This window comes from Carassius carassius, chromosome 2, assembly GCF_963082965.1.
Source record: "Carassius carassius chromosome 2, fCarCar2.1, whole genome shotgun sequence".
NCBI classification, from domain to species: Eukaryota; Metazoa; Chordata; class Actinopteri; order Cypriniformes; family Cyprinidae; genus Carassius; species Carassius carassius.
In genome coordinates, this window is record NC_081756.1 from 4022389 (window position 1) to 4041289 (window position 18901).

General features: G+C 39.1%; 2 protein-coding genes across 2 annotated transcripts in view; both read left to right on the top strand.

Annotated features, from left to right (window-relative positions):
• LOC132100596 (macrophage mannose receptor 1-like) overlaps positions 1-18901 on the top strand; it is a 124150-nt gene that overhangs the window by 12288 nt on the left and 92961 nt on the right. The gene's annotated exons all lie outside the window — the stretch shown is intronic.
• Positions 6245-16119, top strand: LOC132100639 (macrophage mannose receptor 1-like). The gene is made up of 5 exons (XM_059505824.1): positions 6245-6265; positions 6435-6473; positions 6564-6911; positions 15080-15427; positions 15591-16119. Exons 2-5 carry the CDS (start codon positions 6437-6439, stop codon positions 15950-15952), a joined length of 1095 nt encoding a protein of 364 aa, XP_059361807.1. The 5' UTR covers positions 6245-6265; positions 6435-6436; the 3' UTR covers positions 15953-16119.

Consider the following 18901-nt stretch of genomic DNA (forward strand, 5'->3'; position numbering starts at 1 on the left):
ACCAGAAAGCAGCGTAAGAATAATGAACAAACTGATTCATGAATCTTTTTGCATGTGTGAACACAAGACTCTTCTTTATCAATCAGATGATGAACTGGAGAGAAGCTCAGAGTTACTGCAGACAGAATCACACTGATCTGGTCAGTGTGAGAAACCAGGATGAGAATGAGAAGGTTAAGAAGATCATTAGTGATAATAACTCATCTGGATCATATGTCTGGATCGGTCTGTTCAGAGACTCATGGCAGTGGTCAGATCAGAGTAACTACTCTTTCAGTTACTCGAACACTAGTGAACCTAATAATGTTGGAGGTAAAGAAAACTGTACAGCTGTTGAAAAGAGCGCTCAGGGACAATGGATTGACATCTCTTGTAACAAAGAATATCCTTTTGTGTGTCATGAAGGTGAGTAGATCCTCACGAAACACACACAACCCATCATCTCCTCCAGATCTCTTAAAGTTCCCGCTACATGTCTGACATGACAAATTCATCCACAGTGTTTGTTCTGATGTTGTTTTTGATCAGTCTCTCTCTAGTTTCTGCTTGTGCTCTGTTTGGTTTCCAGATAAACTGATTGTGATCAGAGAGAATCTGACGTGGTCTGAAGCTCTGAGATACTGCAGACAGAATCATGTGGATCTGGTCTCGGTTCATTCAGAAGAGATTCAGCATGAGGTGATGAACGTGGTACACCTGGCGTCTACTGCGGAGCTGTGGTTGGGTTTACATCACTCCTGCACTGTGCAATAGCTTTAAGTAGTTCTACAGTTTAAAGTTTTAATGTTTTGAAGGCAGTATAAGATAGATTGTAATATTTCAACTTTATTTTTCGAAACATTTCGACTTTGTTCTCGTAATATTTCAACTTTATTCCTGAATAATAGTACATTATGAAACAGAAATAACATATTGACTGTAAATTATAATTTTAATTCAAATTTTTAAATGGATATTATGACTTAAATCTCATATTTTTTATATATTTTTTTTACATTATGAAACAGTATGCAGTAATAACGTATTGACTGTAAATAATTATTTTAATTCAAATTATTAAATGAATATTACGACTTTAATCTCATATATATATATATATTTTTTTTTTTAACATGGCACTAAAATGCTATCGTATAAATACACCATAAGTCTAATTGTATAAAAGTTTAACCAATCAGTGAAAGTCTATGGGATTTTAGATGGCTTTGATAGCAGGGCCCAAGCCTTTATGGGGCACTAAGCAGAATTTTATTTGGGGGCCTCTCAGGGTCGCCAGTACGATTGATTGTTGTCAATGGCCGATTATTCATAAACTATAAATCTAACTCACCCATTATCAGTTTCATTTGTTGTAGCGGTGTTGCTTTCATCACACCAATGTGTTAACCCTTCTGTGATTTTTAATTGTAACAGTAGCAAACCCACAAAAGGTGTTCATTTGGACTTAACATGTTGTCTTAAAGTATAACATGGTATATAATGTGGTTTACTGAAAAGCAGCTAAATAAACCAGCAGACAATGCATTTACAGAAAAGAATGTTATTTTAACAAATTATTATGCACAGCAGCAAGCCAACTGTACATAAACAACTCTTAATCTGTGTAATAGACGTGACCAGTAGTGTAAGGAGAATACGGAGGCAGCAGGTTACGTCAAACGCTTAAGGGTTTTTTGTCCACAGAATGGGGGTTACAAAAGCTAACAAATGTTAACCCGACTGAGGTAAACCAGAAAAATCATAGAGAAGAAAAAAAAAAAAAAAAAAAAAAAAAAAAGAAACAAACCAAAAAAAAAAAAATACTATAAACAAATCACTGCAAATGCCTCTCAAATATTAGCAGAGCTCTAGGGACTACAGGACTTGTTCTATCACAGAACACCACACACCCATACAGACACAATTAACAAACTTATTTTGGTGGCCAGCACCAATTAACACAAAAAGGGGGATACACAGACACAATGGCCATTATACATAACAAACAAATACGAAAACATCAAATACACACAAACACTTCAAATAATGTAATCAAATCACTTCACTTTATAAATGTCCTTCCTAAACATAAATAAAGGAACAAGTCAATACAATAGTCATTGGAGTCCCCCCAGGGTAGAAACCGGAATGGTTGCGCCCAATCATTGGTTGGAACCATATATACGTCCAAAATTTCCGCCCGTACCCCTTTTGACGGCACACCAGCCACAGCTCACATGTCTCAGCTGCAACAAACAGGCAAACAAAGAGATTGGTAAGAATAAACTCAGCAAACTAAACATTAAAGAGTATGTGCACTTAACTCCAAACGAAAGGTTAAATAAAGTTTATTTAATCCAAAATCTTGTTGTTATTGGGTGTTCTTTACTGCTAAATTAATTCTATTAAACAAAAAGATAAACTAACCTGACACAGAATCACCAATATCCACCACACACTCCCCCATTTCTGGTTTCACGCCGGCAGGCGAGAAAGGAAGTCAGCCATCACATTATCTCGACCTGGGATATGCTGGATGGAGAATCGATATGGCTGGATCGACAAATACCATTGGGTAATTCTGGCGTTTGAGTCTTTCATACAGTTCATCCATTGTAGTGCTCTATGGTCCGTCTCAAGCACAAACTCACGTCCAAGCAGATAATACCTGAGAGTATCAAGGGCCCATTTTACTCCCAAACATTCCTTTTTTACAGTAGAGTACCGAACCTCCCTGGGGAACAACTTGCGGCTGATGTACGCTACCGTATGTCGATCTTCTGGAGTCCCCTGGAGAAGAACTGCTCCTACTCCCATACCGGAGGCATCAGTTTGCAGTATAAAGGGTTTATCAAAATTAGGACAATGCAAGACTGGCCCTTGACACAGAGCATTCTTAATATCCTGAAAAGCCTGCTCCGCCTCCTCAGTCCACAGGATCTGGTTTGGACAGTTCTTTTGGGTTAAATCTGTAAGCTCTGCAGCCTTTGCTGCGGAATCAGGGTTATGTTATTTTTTCCAGGTTTGAAGCTCTGGAGCCAGCGCCTGAAGATATTGTTCCATGATAATCACCTCTGCAACTTCCTCCTTACTCCGATCTTGTGGCTGAACCCATTTGTTAAAAGTGTCTTTAAGACGCACATACAGCTCCTTAGGGGTCTCATCAGCTCTCACATCTGTGGACCGAAATCTCAAACGATAGGTCTCTGGATTAATATCGTATTTTTTTTAAAACTGCTGCTTTCACATCATCATAGACAAGAGAGTCATTAAGATCCATGTTCACATAAGCACTACGAGCTTTGCCCGTAAGTTGGGGAAAGTGCTCCACATCATCATCTTCATTAAGCGGTTGCAGCTGCGGTTCTGTCATAGCCCTTGGTTGCTCTACAACTTGGCCTGCAATAGATGGTGACCCCCGAACATCTACGTTCCCGCTCCCTGGATTTGAAGGGGTAAATTGAAGCCCAGAAGTATGAACAGAAGTTGTTGCAGTTCTTGTATGTACCTCTTCCTGAAGGAGTGTAAACTGATGTTGAAGAGCCTTCCATCTATTCTCCTGCCACACTGTCTCCATGTCGAGTCGTTTATCTCTTTCTTGCTGCATTCTCATATGTGCTCCGAACATGTCCCGTAACTCTTCTACTGTAATGTTCCGCGAGTCACCTGAAACTGGCGTATCCTCCGCATCAGCTCCTCCTGTAGCGGAGGCCACCATTTCATCACTCTTTACAGCTCTCTTTGGTCCCATAATGACCAATGAAGTAGAAAAATGGGGAAAAAAAAAAACTTCTCACTGCTTCCCCCTTCTGGCACACCCCACCGCTGCCACCATTTGTAATAGACGTGACCAGTAGTGTAAGGAGAACACGGAGGCAGCAGGTTACGTCAAATGCTTAAGGATTTATTGTCCACAGAATGGGGGTTACAAAAGCTAACAAATGTTAACCCGACTGAGGTAAACCAGAAAAATCATAGAGAAAAAAGGAAACCAAAAAAATACTATAAACATAAATCACTGCAAATGCCTCTCAAATATTAGCAGAGCTCTAGGGACTACAGGACTTGTTCTATCACAGAACACCACACACCCATACAGACACAATTAACAAACTTATATATTGGTGGCCAGCACCAATTAACACAAAAAGGGGGATACACAGACACAATGGCCATTATACATAACAAACAAATATGAAAACATCAAATATACACACAAACACTTCAAATAATGTAATCAAATCACTTCACTCTATAAATGTCCTTCCTAAACATAAATAAAGGAACAAGTCAATACAATAGTCCTTGGAGTCCCCCCAGGGTAGAAACCGGAATGGTTGCGCCCAATCATTGGTTGGAACCATATATACGTCCGAAATTTCCGCCCGGACCCCTTTTGACGGCACACCAGCCACAGCTCACATGTCTCAGCAGCAACAAACAAGCAAACAAAGAGATTGGTAAGAATAAACTCCGCAAACTAAACATTAAAGAGTATGTGCACTTAACTCCAAACAAAAGTTTAAATAAAGTTTATTTAATCCAAAATCTTGTTGTTATAAGTGAAGTGACATTCAGCCAAGTATGCTGACCCATACTCAGAATTTGTGCTCTGCATTTAACCCATCCGAAATGCACACACACAGAGCAGTGAACACACACACACACACTGTGGGCACACACCCGGAGCAGTGGGCAGCCATTTATGCTGCGGCACCCAGGGAGCAGTTGGGGGTTCAATGCCTTGATCAAGGGCACCTAAGACGTGGTATTGAAGGTGGAGAGAGAACTGTACATGCACTCCCCCCACCCACAATTCCTGCCGGCCCGGGACTCAAACTCACAACCTTTCGATTGGGAGTCCGACTCTCTAACCATTAGGCCACGACTTCCCACTTATTGTGTGTTCTTCACTGCTAAATTAATTCTATTAAACAAAAAGTTAAACTAACCTGACACATAATCACCAATATCCACCACACATCTGTAACTAACTAATTGAGGCATAATGCTATTGGAATATACTAGCAGAGACCCCAAAGGCAAAACTAAATAATGTTAAGCTGTTATTAGTACCAAGTTTATTAAACAGAATTCATTACAATACATATATATATATATATATACCCAGGAAAGCTATTTTTAGAAGACAAAAACTATTTATACTAGCCAACTTATTGCAAATAGTGGCAGTTATCTGCTTCCCAATATAATAGTACATTATGAAAGAGTATGCAGTAATAACTTATTGACGGTAAATTATAATTTTAATTCAAATTATTAAATGGATGCCATCTGATTGGGACTATAAAGCCCTCCCTACACCTACCCTAACCCTAACCGAAATTAAATTTTTAACTTTTTGATTATTTCCTCAATTTTCATTGAAAATAAATGCTTTTCTGATGTGATTTGAAATTTGAAATGGCAGATTCGAACCCAGGTCGATGTCACACATTTTACCATCTGCACACCAGGAGCTGACTAATGTCAGCTGTCGATTCACAAATTGATGGTCAGAGGTAATGTAAATACCCTCTTCAAACACTCAAGCTATTTGCACGAAAATCAAGCTATTTCATTTACTCTTGGGGGTCCCCTGTTGGCCACTTAGTTCGGTTATGCCTTGCGCTGGCTCTGTTTGATAGTCTGGTTTATGAAAACCTTAAACCAGATTAGTTTTACACAGCCATGTAAATATAGTTCAGCCTGAAAGTCTAAATGTGTTATGGAAATAGGCAAATGAATGAGGATGTGTTAACATGCAAATGTGTTGATGTTTTCTAAAAAAAAAAAAAAAAGTAAAAAAAAAGAAAGAAAGAAAACCTGGTAAACAGAGGAAGTATTAAATATAATAAAATAAAATGTTCCATACTTCTAAAAACTAAACTTACAAAAAAAAAAAAAAAAAAAAAACAGCCAATCACAATAAATTATTTAGACAGAAAATAAGAAACTTTTATTGTGAAACATCAGCAGCAAAAGATGATATTATTTCATTTGAGATAATGAGAGTCCAGTAACATTTACTAACATTATAAACAGACCTCAGGGGAATAAATGCATGATTTGAGCACTTTAATGCAGGCTGGTGAGAGTATTCATCTCATCTCTGTTGTGCTCGTCTGCTGTGGTCTAGTCTTCACCACCAGGAACTCCGCTCTTGCTCTGTGGACAAATACACAAATAATAAACAAATGAAGTGACGGATGAGAGCAGATATAATCATCACATAGTTTGAAGCTGAAGACAGAAACATCAGACTCAGAAACACACGACCTCTAAAGTAAGAACAACTCACATCTTCATTCTTCAACTAAAATTAAACTTTGAGGTGTTAATATTGTCTAAATTGTTGTGAATCATATTATGCTGCTAAGATGCTTTTTTTTAATCCTAATGTTTCACTAAGATTATTATGAGAGATTCTGAATTTTTCAATGTTTCTTCCTCAGAAATGGAGCAAACTCTATATTTCATTCTTCTTCTCGTTGGTGAGTGTTTGTGGTTTTATTAATGGTTTCTAGTTTCATCAGGTTTGATCCTGTTCTGAAAAGCATTAAAGCAGCGTCTCTCTTTCACAGCTCTCTGCTCCGTATCTGAATGTGTTCAGCGTCAGTATCACTTTATAAATGAGAACAAGACTTGGACTGAAGCTCAGATATACTGCAGAGAGAAATACACAGATCTGGCCACCGCTGACAACATGAACGACATGAAGGAGCTGATGAAGAGTGTGATTGATGAACGTTTCTGGATTGGGCTGCAGAAGACGGGTCGTGATCAATGGCAGTGGTCTTCAGGTGAACCTGCGCTCTATCTGAACTGGTCTACTGGACAACCTGATGGCAGTGATGAGTGCGCTGGGATGGAAAATGGAGAATGGCATGATTTAAGATGTAGTGATAACTGGCAATTAATCTGCAACAACAGTGAGTGCAGCTATTTAAAATTAATTTATAGAAATTCAACAACCAATCATTTATAGATGTGCAAAGATCACATTTTTATGCAATAATAACCATTATTTTAATTTGATTATGAATATAGAGGTGCCTGCATATTTTTTCACTTTCATTGTTAAAACAATTTCTGTATAGACAATTTTTTCCAGAAAATAATAGACCACACTATGGGGTAATGTGTCACAATGATAACCTACAGTTAAAGAGACTAGAGAGAAATAAATCACAGAGAGAGATATTGATATGGCTCTAATTATTTATAATCATAACAATAATCGGTAACACTTTACACTAAGGTTCCATTAGTTTATGTTAATGTATTAATTAACATGAACAAACAATGAACAACACATGTATTTGTGTCGTGGCACGAAGGGGGATGGTTCAAAGGCTAGAAAAAGTGGTGTCTGACCCTTTAAAGTGTCCGTGAAACTAAACGAGAAACGCATCATGGTATCGTCGCCATACTTCTTCACGTCTAGATGCAGGACAGATAATCTGTAGATGCAACTCATGGGTACTGGGGTCAATCATTCTCTTATACAAAACACCAACATCTTGAATCACAAGCTTAACGCTCTGTCGAAGTAGTTGTTTCACCATTAGAGACATATTGGCTCACTCCATGGTCGAAGGTACACTACTTGACTCCACATACTTCCATAACTGTTGAAGTTCCTCATTTTCACCTTGGCTCTTACGCCACTCATCAACATCTGGGAGATCAGTTACTGGCTGACAGGCATCTTCTGTTGCCTCAACTCTTCATACCTCAATAGGAGCCATTCGATCTACTGGGAACCTGGACAGACTATCAGCATTAGCATTCTCACGCCCAGCTCGATATTTCACTGTGAAGTCAAAATTAGCCAATTGGGCTGCCCAGTACTGTTCCACCGCTCCAAGTCTCGCGGTCTGTAGGTGGGCCACTGGATTATTATTTGTAACCACAGTACATTTTGCTCCAGTCAGATAGTCTTTAAATTTCTCTGTCATGGCCCATTTTAAAGCTAGCAACTCCAACTTAAAAGAGCTATAATTAACATCATTCCGTTCCGCAGGATGGAGACTGTGACTTGCGTACGCGTTCACTCGCTCTTGCCCATCTTGGACCTGCGATAATACTGCTCCTAGCCCCTGGTGACTAGCATCAGTATAAAGAACAAATGGCAGAGAGAAATCAGCAAATGCTAGGATAGGAGCCTGAGTGAGACAGATCTTAAATTTTTCAAATGCAGCTTGACACTCCGCAGTCCACTCATTCCTATAATTATTTGACTTCTTGTTGACTGGAACTCCTAACAAGGCATTTAATGGCTGTGCCAGCCGAGCAAAATTGGTGATAAACCGTCTATAATAGCCAGCTAGGCCCAAGAATGCCCTCATCGCTCAGAAATTATACCTCTTTCCAACATACCGGCCAGCAGTAGTTTCATCTCCTTATACATCATTGAGGGTAGAGGGCGAGACTTTTCTCGGACAGGAGGTGCAGTGCCAGTATAGATCGTATGCTGGACAGTCTAATTAAACCCCAGATCATCCTTATTCTTAGAAAACACTCCACTCCACTTCCTCACAAGTGCATCAAAAACTTGACGTTGTTGATCAGTTAATTCAGATCCAAGCATCAATGGACTCACCCCATCAACAGTTACCTCCTCTTCCGGGATTCCATCTTCCACCACACGAATATCGACGACCCCAGCTGTACTCGAAGTCAACTCAAGATCTCTTTGGCCATGTTACGTCCTATGTTATTTGTTTGGAGTCCCCCCCCCCCCCACTTCCTTTTCTCTCTGTATTTTCACCTCTAGCAGGATAATGCGGCTACCTGATTGGTTTATTCACCTGTCCATCATCGTAATGCCTGGTGACAATTCAACGTGGCTCCACCAATGAGGGCGCGCCATGTGCCTTTAAAGAGCGCACCTGCGTGGAAAGCAACAGTTTTTTTGGCTTGCTAGAGCACTTGATCCATTTGTGCATGTTTGCCTAACCTGTATCGTTATAGTGTTTTGAGAAATGTGTTCTTTGAGAACTTGGTATTTGAGGCTCATTTGGGTTATCTTTTCTCTGTGAGTATTTCACCATTTATTTTGTTCTGCTGGTTTGGTCTGGTATTAAACGGGGAAGAGAACAGAACAGCTGAGATATCACATGATATACACAGAGATGTATAAAGTTCTAGAGACCCAGACTTGAGTAAAAGTACACGTGCTCTATCAAAAAATGACTTGAGTAGAAGTTGAAGTGCTCTTAAGTAGAAGTACTAAAGTATTCAAAGAATTTTGTACTTAAGTATTGCAAGTAGTCTATTTGAAAATGTACTACTCAAGTACTGAAAGTAAAAGTACAAGTATTGTATTATGTAATTATTAAAGAAAGTAGTCAAAAGTTTGAACATATTGTTTTTACTATTTCAAATGATTAACCTAAAGGACAATCACAATTCATTTGACTGTAACTTTTTGTAAACAAAAAACAGATTAAAGGGTTAGTTCGCCCAATTTGCTAAATTATGTCATTAATAACTGACCCTGATGTTGTTTCAAACCCGTAAAACCTCCGTTTATCTTTGGAACACAGTTTAAGATATTTTAGATTTAGTCTGAGAGCTCTCAGTCCCTCCATTGAAGCTGTGTGTACGGTCTACTGTCCATGTCCAGAAAGGTAAGAAAAACATAATCAAAGTAGTCCATGTGACATCAGAGGGTCAGTTAGAATTTTTTGAAGCATCGAAAATACATTTTGGTCCAAAAATAGCAAAAACTACGACTTTATTCAGCATTGTCTTCTCTTCCGTGTCTGTTGTAAGACAGTTCAAAACAAAGCAGTTTGTGATATCCGGTTCACGAATGAATCACTCGATGTAACCGGATCTTTTTGAAACCGTTCACCAAATCGAACTGAATTGTTTTAAACGGTTCGCGTCTCCGCATTAATACGCATTAATCCACAAATGACTTAAGCTGTTAACTTGTTTACTGTGGCTGACACTCCCTCTGAGTTCAAACAAACCAATATCCCGGAGTAATTCATGTACTCAAACAGTACACTGACTGAACTGATGTGAAGAGAGAACTGAAGATGAACACCGAGCCAAGCCAGATAACGAACAAGAGACTGACTCGTTCATGAGTCAAGAACACTGATCTATATATATAACTTATATTATAGATCATTGGTCAAGAACCGTTTCTGTCAGACGTGTCCGATTCGTGAACCGAGGAGCTGATGATACTGCGCATGTGTGATTCAGCGTGAAAGCAAACCGACACACAGAGCGTCTGAACCGAACTGATTCTTTTGATTGATTCTGAACTGATTCTGTGCTAATGTTATGAGCGTGGGTAAACCGAAGGCTTGCAGTCAACGCCAATGACGCCATTACGTCGAGCGCAAAAGAACCGGTGAACTGTTTTCTTCAACCGGTTTATTGAATCGAACTGTCAGAAAGAAGTACTGATGATCCGAAAACGATGCAACCGGCTCTTGACTCGTGAACGAGTCATTATCTGGCACGGCTCGGTGTTCATCTCTCTCTTCACAGCAGTTCAGTCAGCACGCGCAGTCTTCTTAATCGCTTGATTCGCTCAATGATGTTCTGTTTGTAATGGAATGATTCGTAACATTTTTATAATTGTAACGAGTAACGATGCAGCACATAAAAAAAATATCGGAGTAAAAATATTAAACTCATCGAAAATATGTACTGAAGTAAAAGTGGAAGTAGGAGAAAAAAATATTACTCTAGTAAAGTACAGATACCGCCTTTTAGTACTTAAGTACAGTAGTGAAGTAGTTCTACTTCGTTACTATACATCTCTGGATATACATGTGCTACACTGAGTCATCAATTGTGTCTAGAACACTAGTTTACTGACCTGTGCCACTGTTTGTATTTTTCGTTTTGTTAGTAAGAGTAGTTTATTTAGGGCGTCTTTGACGCTGGAGATCTTTTGTTTTTTGTCTCTGTTGTTAATTTAGTCAGAATACATATTGTTTTGTTTTCTTCTAGTAAGATTGGTTTTTGGTTTTACTTATTTCTTTGATTTGGCACGGTCTAGTTCTTTTCTCTTTACCCTTGTTTCTTTTGTGAACCTTTTTCTTTGGTTTGCATAAATTGTGTATATAATCAATTACTTTGAGGTGTCCTTGTCAAATTGATTATCATTGTAATAAACTATCATCTTTCTTACACTAGATATGTTTGTGTGTGAGGTGCTTTCCAGTACGTGTTCAATATTTTAGTGTTGCACGCCTTATTTCCTCTAGACTAAAGAGGGTTTGTAACAGGCCATAAATGTTCACACCAGACATTTCATACAGCCGACCAAGCTTCTGGTACCGGCCTACAGACACTTTATAAGGCTGCAAGTTACACAATCTGATAGGAATCCTACCATCCTCAATGAAGGCCACAGTCCGGACAGCGACCAAGCCGTCCAGCTCTAACAGGGGCTCCACCAATCGACAGCAACTGCGGTTCTGTCGGCCTATTCGGACACGGCCCCACACGATGACCTCTATCTGGGGTGGAATCCATCTTCTGCGATGACTAGCTGGCCACACATAGCCCAGGAACCCATCATCTTGAGCCCAAGCAGCAACACGTTGACATGTTGCCATGGCCTGTTTCCACACCTGCGGTTCTGTAGGGTTCTGAAATGACAAAGACTGGGCAGATCCCTGGAAAAGAGCATTCCACCAAGAGGAGATAACTTTCATTCCAATAATTAAGGGATTAGTGGAAAATTCGTCCTTCACAATCACAACACCCCCTCCCTGAAGTTGGATGCCTGCCATTTCAAAGTCCAATAATGCGTACCCCACATAAGAAATTTCAAGACCATTTGCAGCTCTCAGTGTCAACAGAGGGGTATCACCCAATCTATAGCTAGGAAAAGTCTCTTCTAGCATACTCTGCTGCATTAAAAGATACCTGCGACCCCGTGTCTAACAGGCCTTTACAAGGAACGTTCTGAATCACAAAATCCACTAGAGGACAATTAGCAATAAAGTAGTGGTTTTCAATTAAAGAATAGGCCTCTTGATTATCGATTGGAGCATGTAACCCTGTCTGGACCTCTACAACAGGGCATTCTCGTTTAAAGCTTGTCTGGACTCTCTGTTCTCTCTACAATGACGGGCCACATGACCTGGTTGCTGGCAGCGTCGACAAATGAGTCTACCATCAGGGTCCCATCGGTTAATCGACTGATATTCTCTCCTTCTAGGCACAGAAAAAGCTGGCTGTTGCACGGATGCAGGATTTACAGGGGCTTGCACGATTAGAAGTTCTCAACTCTCTTACCCCTTCCTGAGTCAACTCTTGAATCTGGCCCTTGACTTCCTCCAAAATTTCACGCTTTAACTCATTCATGCTTTCCAGTCAGGCCTATATGGACGTGGAATCGGTGTATCAAGCTGACTTATGGCAGCACATGCAGTCTCATACCTCCCATGGCCATACTCAACCTCCAGCAATAACGCACGCCTCTTGGTGCAGCTCAGCAAAGGTCCCTTCTACGTGATGGCGGGCATACGTCTTCAAGGCTCTCTGCATCGGCCCATCCTCCATCCCCAGCAATAGCTGTTCCTTCAGCTGATCTTCCACCAGGGTTCCCTCTGGGCTGCCCTGCTGAAACCTCGGAAAGAGTTCTCGCAACCGTAAAACAAAAGCTTTAAAAGACTCATCTGACTTCTGTCTGCAGCTAAAAAATTGTGACCGGAGAATAGGCAAGGGAGTTTCTCTTACATACAGAGCATCTAACTGTTCAAAAATCTTGGTCAACTTATCACGTTCTTCCTCTGCCAAAATGCTTATCTCTCGTTTTGCATTCCCATCCAAAGCACCTTATAAAATCTTTACTTTCTTTTCTTTTTTTAACTGGCATCAACATTTTTACCCTAGTTCAATCTACCATGTGAGTGTCAAAACGTCCTCAGTCCCTCACACAGGTTCACAGATAACCCTGCCGACTACGCCAGATGTGGCGTGGCATGAAGTGGGATGGTTCAAGGGCTTGTCTTATAATTCTTTCTACCACCAACACTGTTGATATTAAACCCCACTTACATAAAAGTAGCCGACTACACTACCTAGGTTGTTTACTAAAACCCAGGACTCAAGTTCAGCCAATTCAATTATTCGCTGAGGGCTGGGCACGATTGACACTCAACAGTAGTAGATTGAATTACAAAATATATTATTACCATAAATTCAGGATGATCTAGATATTAAAACAAGTATCAAAAAGATGCAGTCCTCAGCACAGTCTGATATGATGTCTCTATGGTCAACCGAATGAATGTCCCGGGTTGGTCCCACCACACATAGGTCTCCACAGATCCAGCCAGTCGTGTACTAGAGAGAAATAAAAAAACAACTACAAGTATCTCCAGTCCAATGTCAGCAAAAGCTAACGTAGCCTACTACCACTCTCACTTGTGCACACAAATACCCACACCAACCAATATACACTGCAACCAATTAAGTCACACCACTAAAAAAAGGAAAAATAAGAGCTATGGCTAGTATACTGGCAATTAGTTCTTAGTCTCTATTAATTAGATGCCAAAAATGGTCACAATAACATCCAGCAAACGATCTTCAAACTGGGGTTGTACTCACAAGATGACTGGGTAGTGGTCACTGCTACCCAGTCATCTTGTGAGTACAACCCCAGTTTGTCAATTTCCAGCGTTGCACAAACCCTCCATCGCCGTCTCACTCGTCTCCGAACAGCACTCACTGAATTGCTTGTCTACAAACAGTTGTACAAACGTGGTTACTCTGCTAGTCACCTTCGTGCTCACCAACCGCTGATGCACTCGACTCCGAACACACGCTGACTCACTGTTTCCCCACAGCTGTGCAACGTGATTACTCTGCTAGCCGCTGTTGTGCTCACCGCTGTTGCTTCTTCTCCGAACACACGATGACTCAATTGTCTCCAAGAGCTGCGCCCATGGTTGCTCTACGTCGGCGTCTTCACAACACTTAAACTCATGGTTTTCTGCACAGCCGTAAAATGTTCGGTTATCACTGCTCCTGTGTTCCTTCTCAGATGCCAGCACTGGCGCACAACACTCGACAGGGCGTCGACTTTCAGTGATGCAATCCAAACGAGACACCTGTCAGTCTCTCAAGCACAGTCTTAAAGGGCAACAGTCTCCACCTCTTTTTCTAACCAACCAATGACATTAGGTCAGTGATTAGTCTATCAACAGACGTGTTAAAAGAACAAGCATAATACAAATCACATGATCAATGGACCAATCATATACAATGTAGATCAAAAATGCATTCATCTCAATAGTTCAATCCCATCACATATTACTGTTTATTAACCTGATATGAAAATACAGTTATTCATTGTTAGTTCATGTTAATTCACAGTGCATTAACTCATGATAACAGGCACAACTTTTAATTGGAATAATGCATTAGTAAATGTTGAAATTAACATTAACTAAGATTAATAAATGCTGTAGAAGGATTGTTCTTGCTTAGTTCATGTTAACTAATGTAGTTAACTAACATTAACTAATGGAAACTTATTCTAAAGTGTTACCCAATAATCATCTGACAATAATAATAATGTTTATAAGAAATACACATAGCAGTGACTAGAGTTGATAAAGTTTGTTATTTCAGTCTTCTGTATCTCAATACAAACCTGTAACATCTTTATTTTACTTGTACATGAACTCAAGTCCAGTTCATGGTACTCCATTAAAACAATTTATTAACTATTAATCTATAAATTAGTGATCTACAGTACAAATGAATGTTAACGATCATATTTAGCTGCAGTGTAATATCTTCCTCTGTTTGATGTTTCTCTCATCGGCTCTTTGTGTCTGAGTCAAGTGTTCATAATGGATCAATAGAGAGAGCTTTAAAATCATCACAATGTTCCTCAGAGTTACTTCATATTAGATCTTTAATATAATCCTGAAAATATAGTTAATATTCAATAAATCACCAGCTGAAGAAGCAGCTCAAGTCTTTGAGAGACGTGTTTCTGATGTTTCCACCGCTGCTCCTGTTCACATCCAAACCAGAAAGCAGCTAAAAGAATAATGAACAAACTGATTCATGAATCTTTGTACATTTGTCTTTCTTAAAGCAAACGCAGGATTCGTCTTTATCAAACAGAAGAAAAACTGGAGAGAAGCTCAGAGTTACTGCAGACAGAATCACACTGATCTGGTCAGTGTGAGAAACCAGGATGAGAATGAGAAGGTTAAGAAGATCATTAGTGATAATCACCCATCTGAAAAATATGTCTGGATCGGTCTGTTCAGAGACTCATGGCAGTGGTCAGATCGGAGTGACTCTTCATTCAGATACTGGAACACTGGTGAACCTAATAATGTTAGAGGTGATGAAAACTGTACAGCTGTTGAAAAGAGCGCTCAGGGACGATGGATTGACATCTCTTGTAACAACCAGTTTCCTTTTGTGTGTCATGAAGGTGAGTAGATCCTCACGAAACACACACAACCCATCATCTCCTCCAGATCTCTTAAAGTTCCCGCTACATGTCTGACATGACAAATTCATCCACAGTGTTTGTTCTGATGTTGTTTTTGATCAGTCTCTCTCTAGTTTCTGCTTGTGCTCTGTTTGGTTTCCAGATAAACTGATTGTGATCAGAGAGAATCTGACGTGGTCTGAAGCTCTGAGATACTGCAGACAGAATCATGTGGATCTGGTCTCGGTTCATTCACAAGAGATTCAGCGTCGTGTGATGAACGTGGTACACCTGGCGTCTACTGCAGAGCTGTGGTTGGGTTTGCGTCACTCCTGCACTGTGGGCATCTGGTTCTGGGTGAGTGGAGAGACCGTGTGCTATCAGAACTGGGCTCCAGGGAACGGCACATCAGAGGAGGACTGTGAACACACAGTGAGATCTGGAGCAGTTCAGTCTGGAGGAGATCAGCGCTGGATCAGCCGTCCTGAAACTGACAAACTCAACTTCATCTGCAGCAGATATTAAGAGTGAAAGGATACACAGACCTTCATGTGAGGAAACAAGTGCTTGTGTGTTCACTTCCTTTAACTTCATTTTCACTCATCACTTTTTTAAATAATTATCTTACATAATAACTTAAGTTTCAGCAGAAGGAAGAAGGAGGAAAGAGGTGTGCTCTTCTGTGTACATATCAGTATATACTGTACAGACCAAAAGTTTGGAAACATTACTATTTTTAATGTTTTTGAAAGAAGTTTCTTCTGCTCATCAAGCCTGCATTTATTTGATCAAAAATACAGAAAAAAACAGTAATATTGTGAAATATTATTACAGCTTAAAATAATAGTTTTCTATTTGAATATACTTAAAAAAAAAAAAAATTATTCCTGTGATGCAAAGCTGAATTTTCAGCATCATTCCTCCAGCCTTCAGTGTCACATGTAACATCAGTCGATCACATGATCATTTAGAAATCATTCTAATATTCTGATTTATTATGAGTGTTGGAAACAGTTCTGCTGTCTAATATATTTGATAAATAAAAGGTTAAAAAGAACTGCATTTATTCAAAATAATAAAAAAAATTCTAATAATATATATTCTAATAATATATTTTCTTTACTATCACTTTTTATCAATTTAACACATCCTTGCTGAATAAAAATATTGATTTTATTTAAAAAAAAGAAAGAAAAAAACATTACTGACCAGTAGTGTATATTGTTATTACAAAATGTTTATATTTTAAAAACATAGCTTCTTTTTTTTTCTTCTTTTTTTTTACTTTTTATTCATCAAAGTATCCTAAAAAAGTATCACATGTTCTGAAAAAATATTAAGCAGCAGAACTGTTTCCAACTTTGATAATGAATCATCATATTAGAATGATTTCTATAGGATCATGTGATAATGATCCTAAAAATTCAGCTTTGCATCACAGAAATAAATGATAATTTAAAGTATAATAAATTTAAAAACAATTATTTAAATTGTAATAATATATCACAATATTACATTTTAATTCTGTATCTTTGATCAAATAAATGCAGGCTTGATGAGCAGAAGAAACTTCTTTCAAAAACATTAAAAATAGTAATGTTTCCAAACTTTTGGTATGTACTGTATATATAAGTTTCTCTCTTTGTGTGTTGCAGTCGTTTCAGCATGTGTTTTTGAGTTGAAACAACAGTTTATAGAACTTTCAGTATAGTTGAGGTCCAATAGACTTAAATATTCTTGCTGTCTGGACAGTTTATAAAAAATGTGGTGTCGAAAAATAATAAAATAAATAAATAAAAAAGTACAACCCGAATTCCGGAAAAGTTGGGACGTTTTTTAAATTTTAATAAAATGAAAACTAAAGGAATTTCAAATCACATGAGCCAATATTGTATTCACAATAGAACATAGATAACGTAGCAAATGTTTAAACTGAGAAATTTTACACTTTTATCCACTTAATTAGCTCATTTAAAATTTAATGCCTGCTACAGGTCTCAAAAAAGTTGGCACGGGGGCAACAAATGGCTAAAAAAGCAAGCAGTTTTGAAAAGATTCAGCTGGGAGAACATCTAGTGATTAATTAAGTTAATTGATATCAGGTCTGTAACATGATTAGCTATAAAAGCTTTGTCTTAGAGAAGCAGAGTCTCTCAGAAGTAAAGATGGGCAGAGGCTCTCCAATCTGTGAAAGACTTCGTAAAAAAATTGTGGAAAACTTTAAAAACAATGTTCCGCAACGTCAAATTGCAAAGGCTTTGCAAATCTCATCATCTACAGTGCATAACATCATCAAAAGATTCAGAGAAACTGGAGAAATCTCTGTGCGTAAGGGACAAGGCCGGAGACCTTTATTGGATGCCCGTGGTCTTTGGGCTCTCAGACAACACTGCATCACTCATCGGCATGATTGTGTCAATGACATTACTAAATGGGCCCAGGAATACTTTCAGAAACCACTGTCGGTAAACACAATCCGCCGTGCCATCAGCAGATGCCAACTAAAGCTCTATCATGCAAAAAGGAAGCCATATGTGAACATGGTCCAGAAGCGCCGTCGTGTCCTGTGGGCCAAGGCTCATTTAAAATGGACTATTTCAAAGTGGAATAGTGTTTTATGGTCAGACGAGTCCAAATTTGACATTCTTGTTGGAAATCACGGACGCCGTGTCCTCCGGGCTAAAGAGGAGGGAGACCTTCCAGCATGTTATCAGCGTTCAGTTCAAAAGCCAGCATCTCTGATGGTATGGGGGTGCATAAGTGCATACGGTATGGGCAGCTTGCATGTTTTGGAAGGCTCTGTGAATGCTGAAAGGTATATAAAGGTTTTAGAGCAACATATGCTTCCCTCCAAACAACGTCTATTTCAGGGAAGGCCTTGTTTATTTCAGCAGGACAATGCAAATCCACATACTGCAGCTATAACAACAGCATGGCTTCGTCGTAGAAGAGTCCGGGTGCTAACCTGGCCTGCCTGCAGTCCAGATCTTTCACCTATAGAGAACATTTGGCGCATCATTAAACGAAAAATACGTCAAAGACGACCACGAACTCTTCAGCAGCTGGAAATCTATATAAGGCAAGAATGGGACCAAATTCCAACAGCAAAACTCCAGCAACTCATAGCCTCAATGCCCAGACGTCTTCAAACTGTTTTGAAAAGAAAAGGAGATGCTACACCATGGTAAACATGCCCCGTCCCAACTAATTTGAGACCTGTAGCAGAAATCAAAATTGAAATGAGCTCATTTTGTGCATAAAATTGTAAACTTTCTCAGTTTAAACATTTGCTATGTTATCTATGTTCTATTGTGAATAAAATATTGGCTCATGTGATTTGAAAGTCTTTTAGTTTTCATTTTATTAAAATTTAAAAAACGTCCCAACTTTTCCGGAATTCGGGTTGTAGCTGTTGTGGCTTCTCTTTATCACATTTCATTTTTTATCATGTCTCAGATTATAAATGACTGGTTA

Coding starts and splice junctions, on each gene's coding strand:
- LOC132100639 (XM_059505824.1), top strand. CDS start 6,437: ATGGAGCAAACTCTATATTTCATTCTTCTTCTCGTTG. Junction 6,474..6,563: donor TTTCATTCTTCTTCTCGTTG/GTGAGTGTTTGT, acceptor TCTCTTTCACAG/CTCTCTGCTCCGTATCTGAA. Junction 6,912..15,079: donor GCAATTAATCTGCAACAACA/GTGAGTGCAGCT, acceptor TCTTTCTTAAAG/CAAACGCAGGATTCGTCTTT.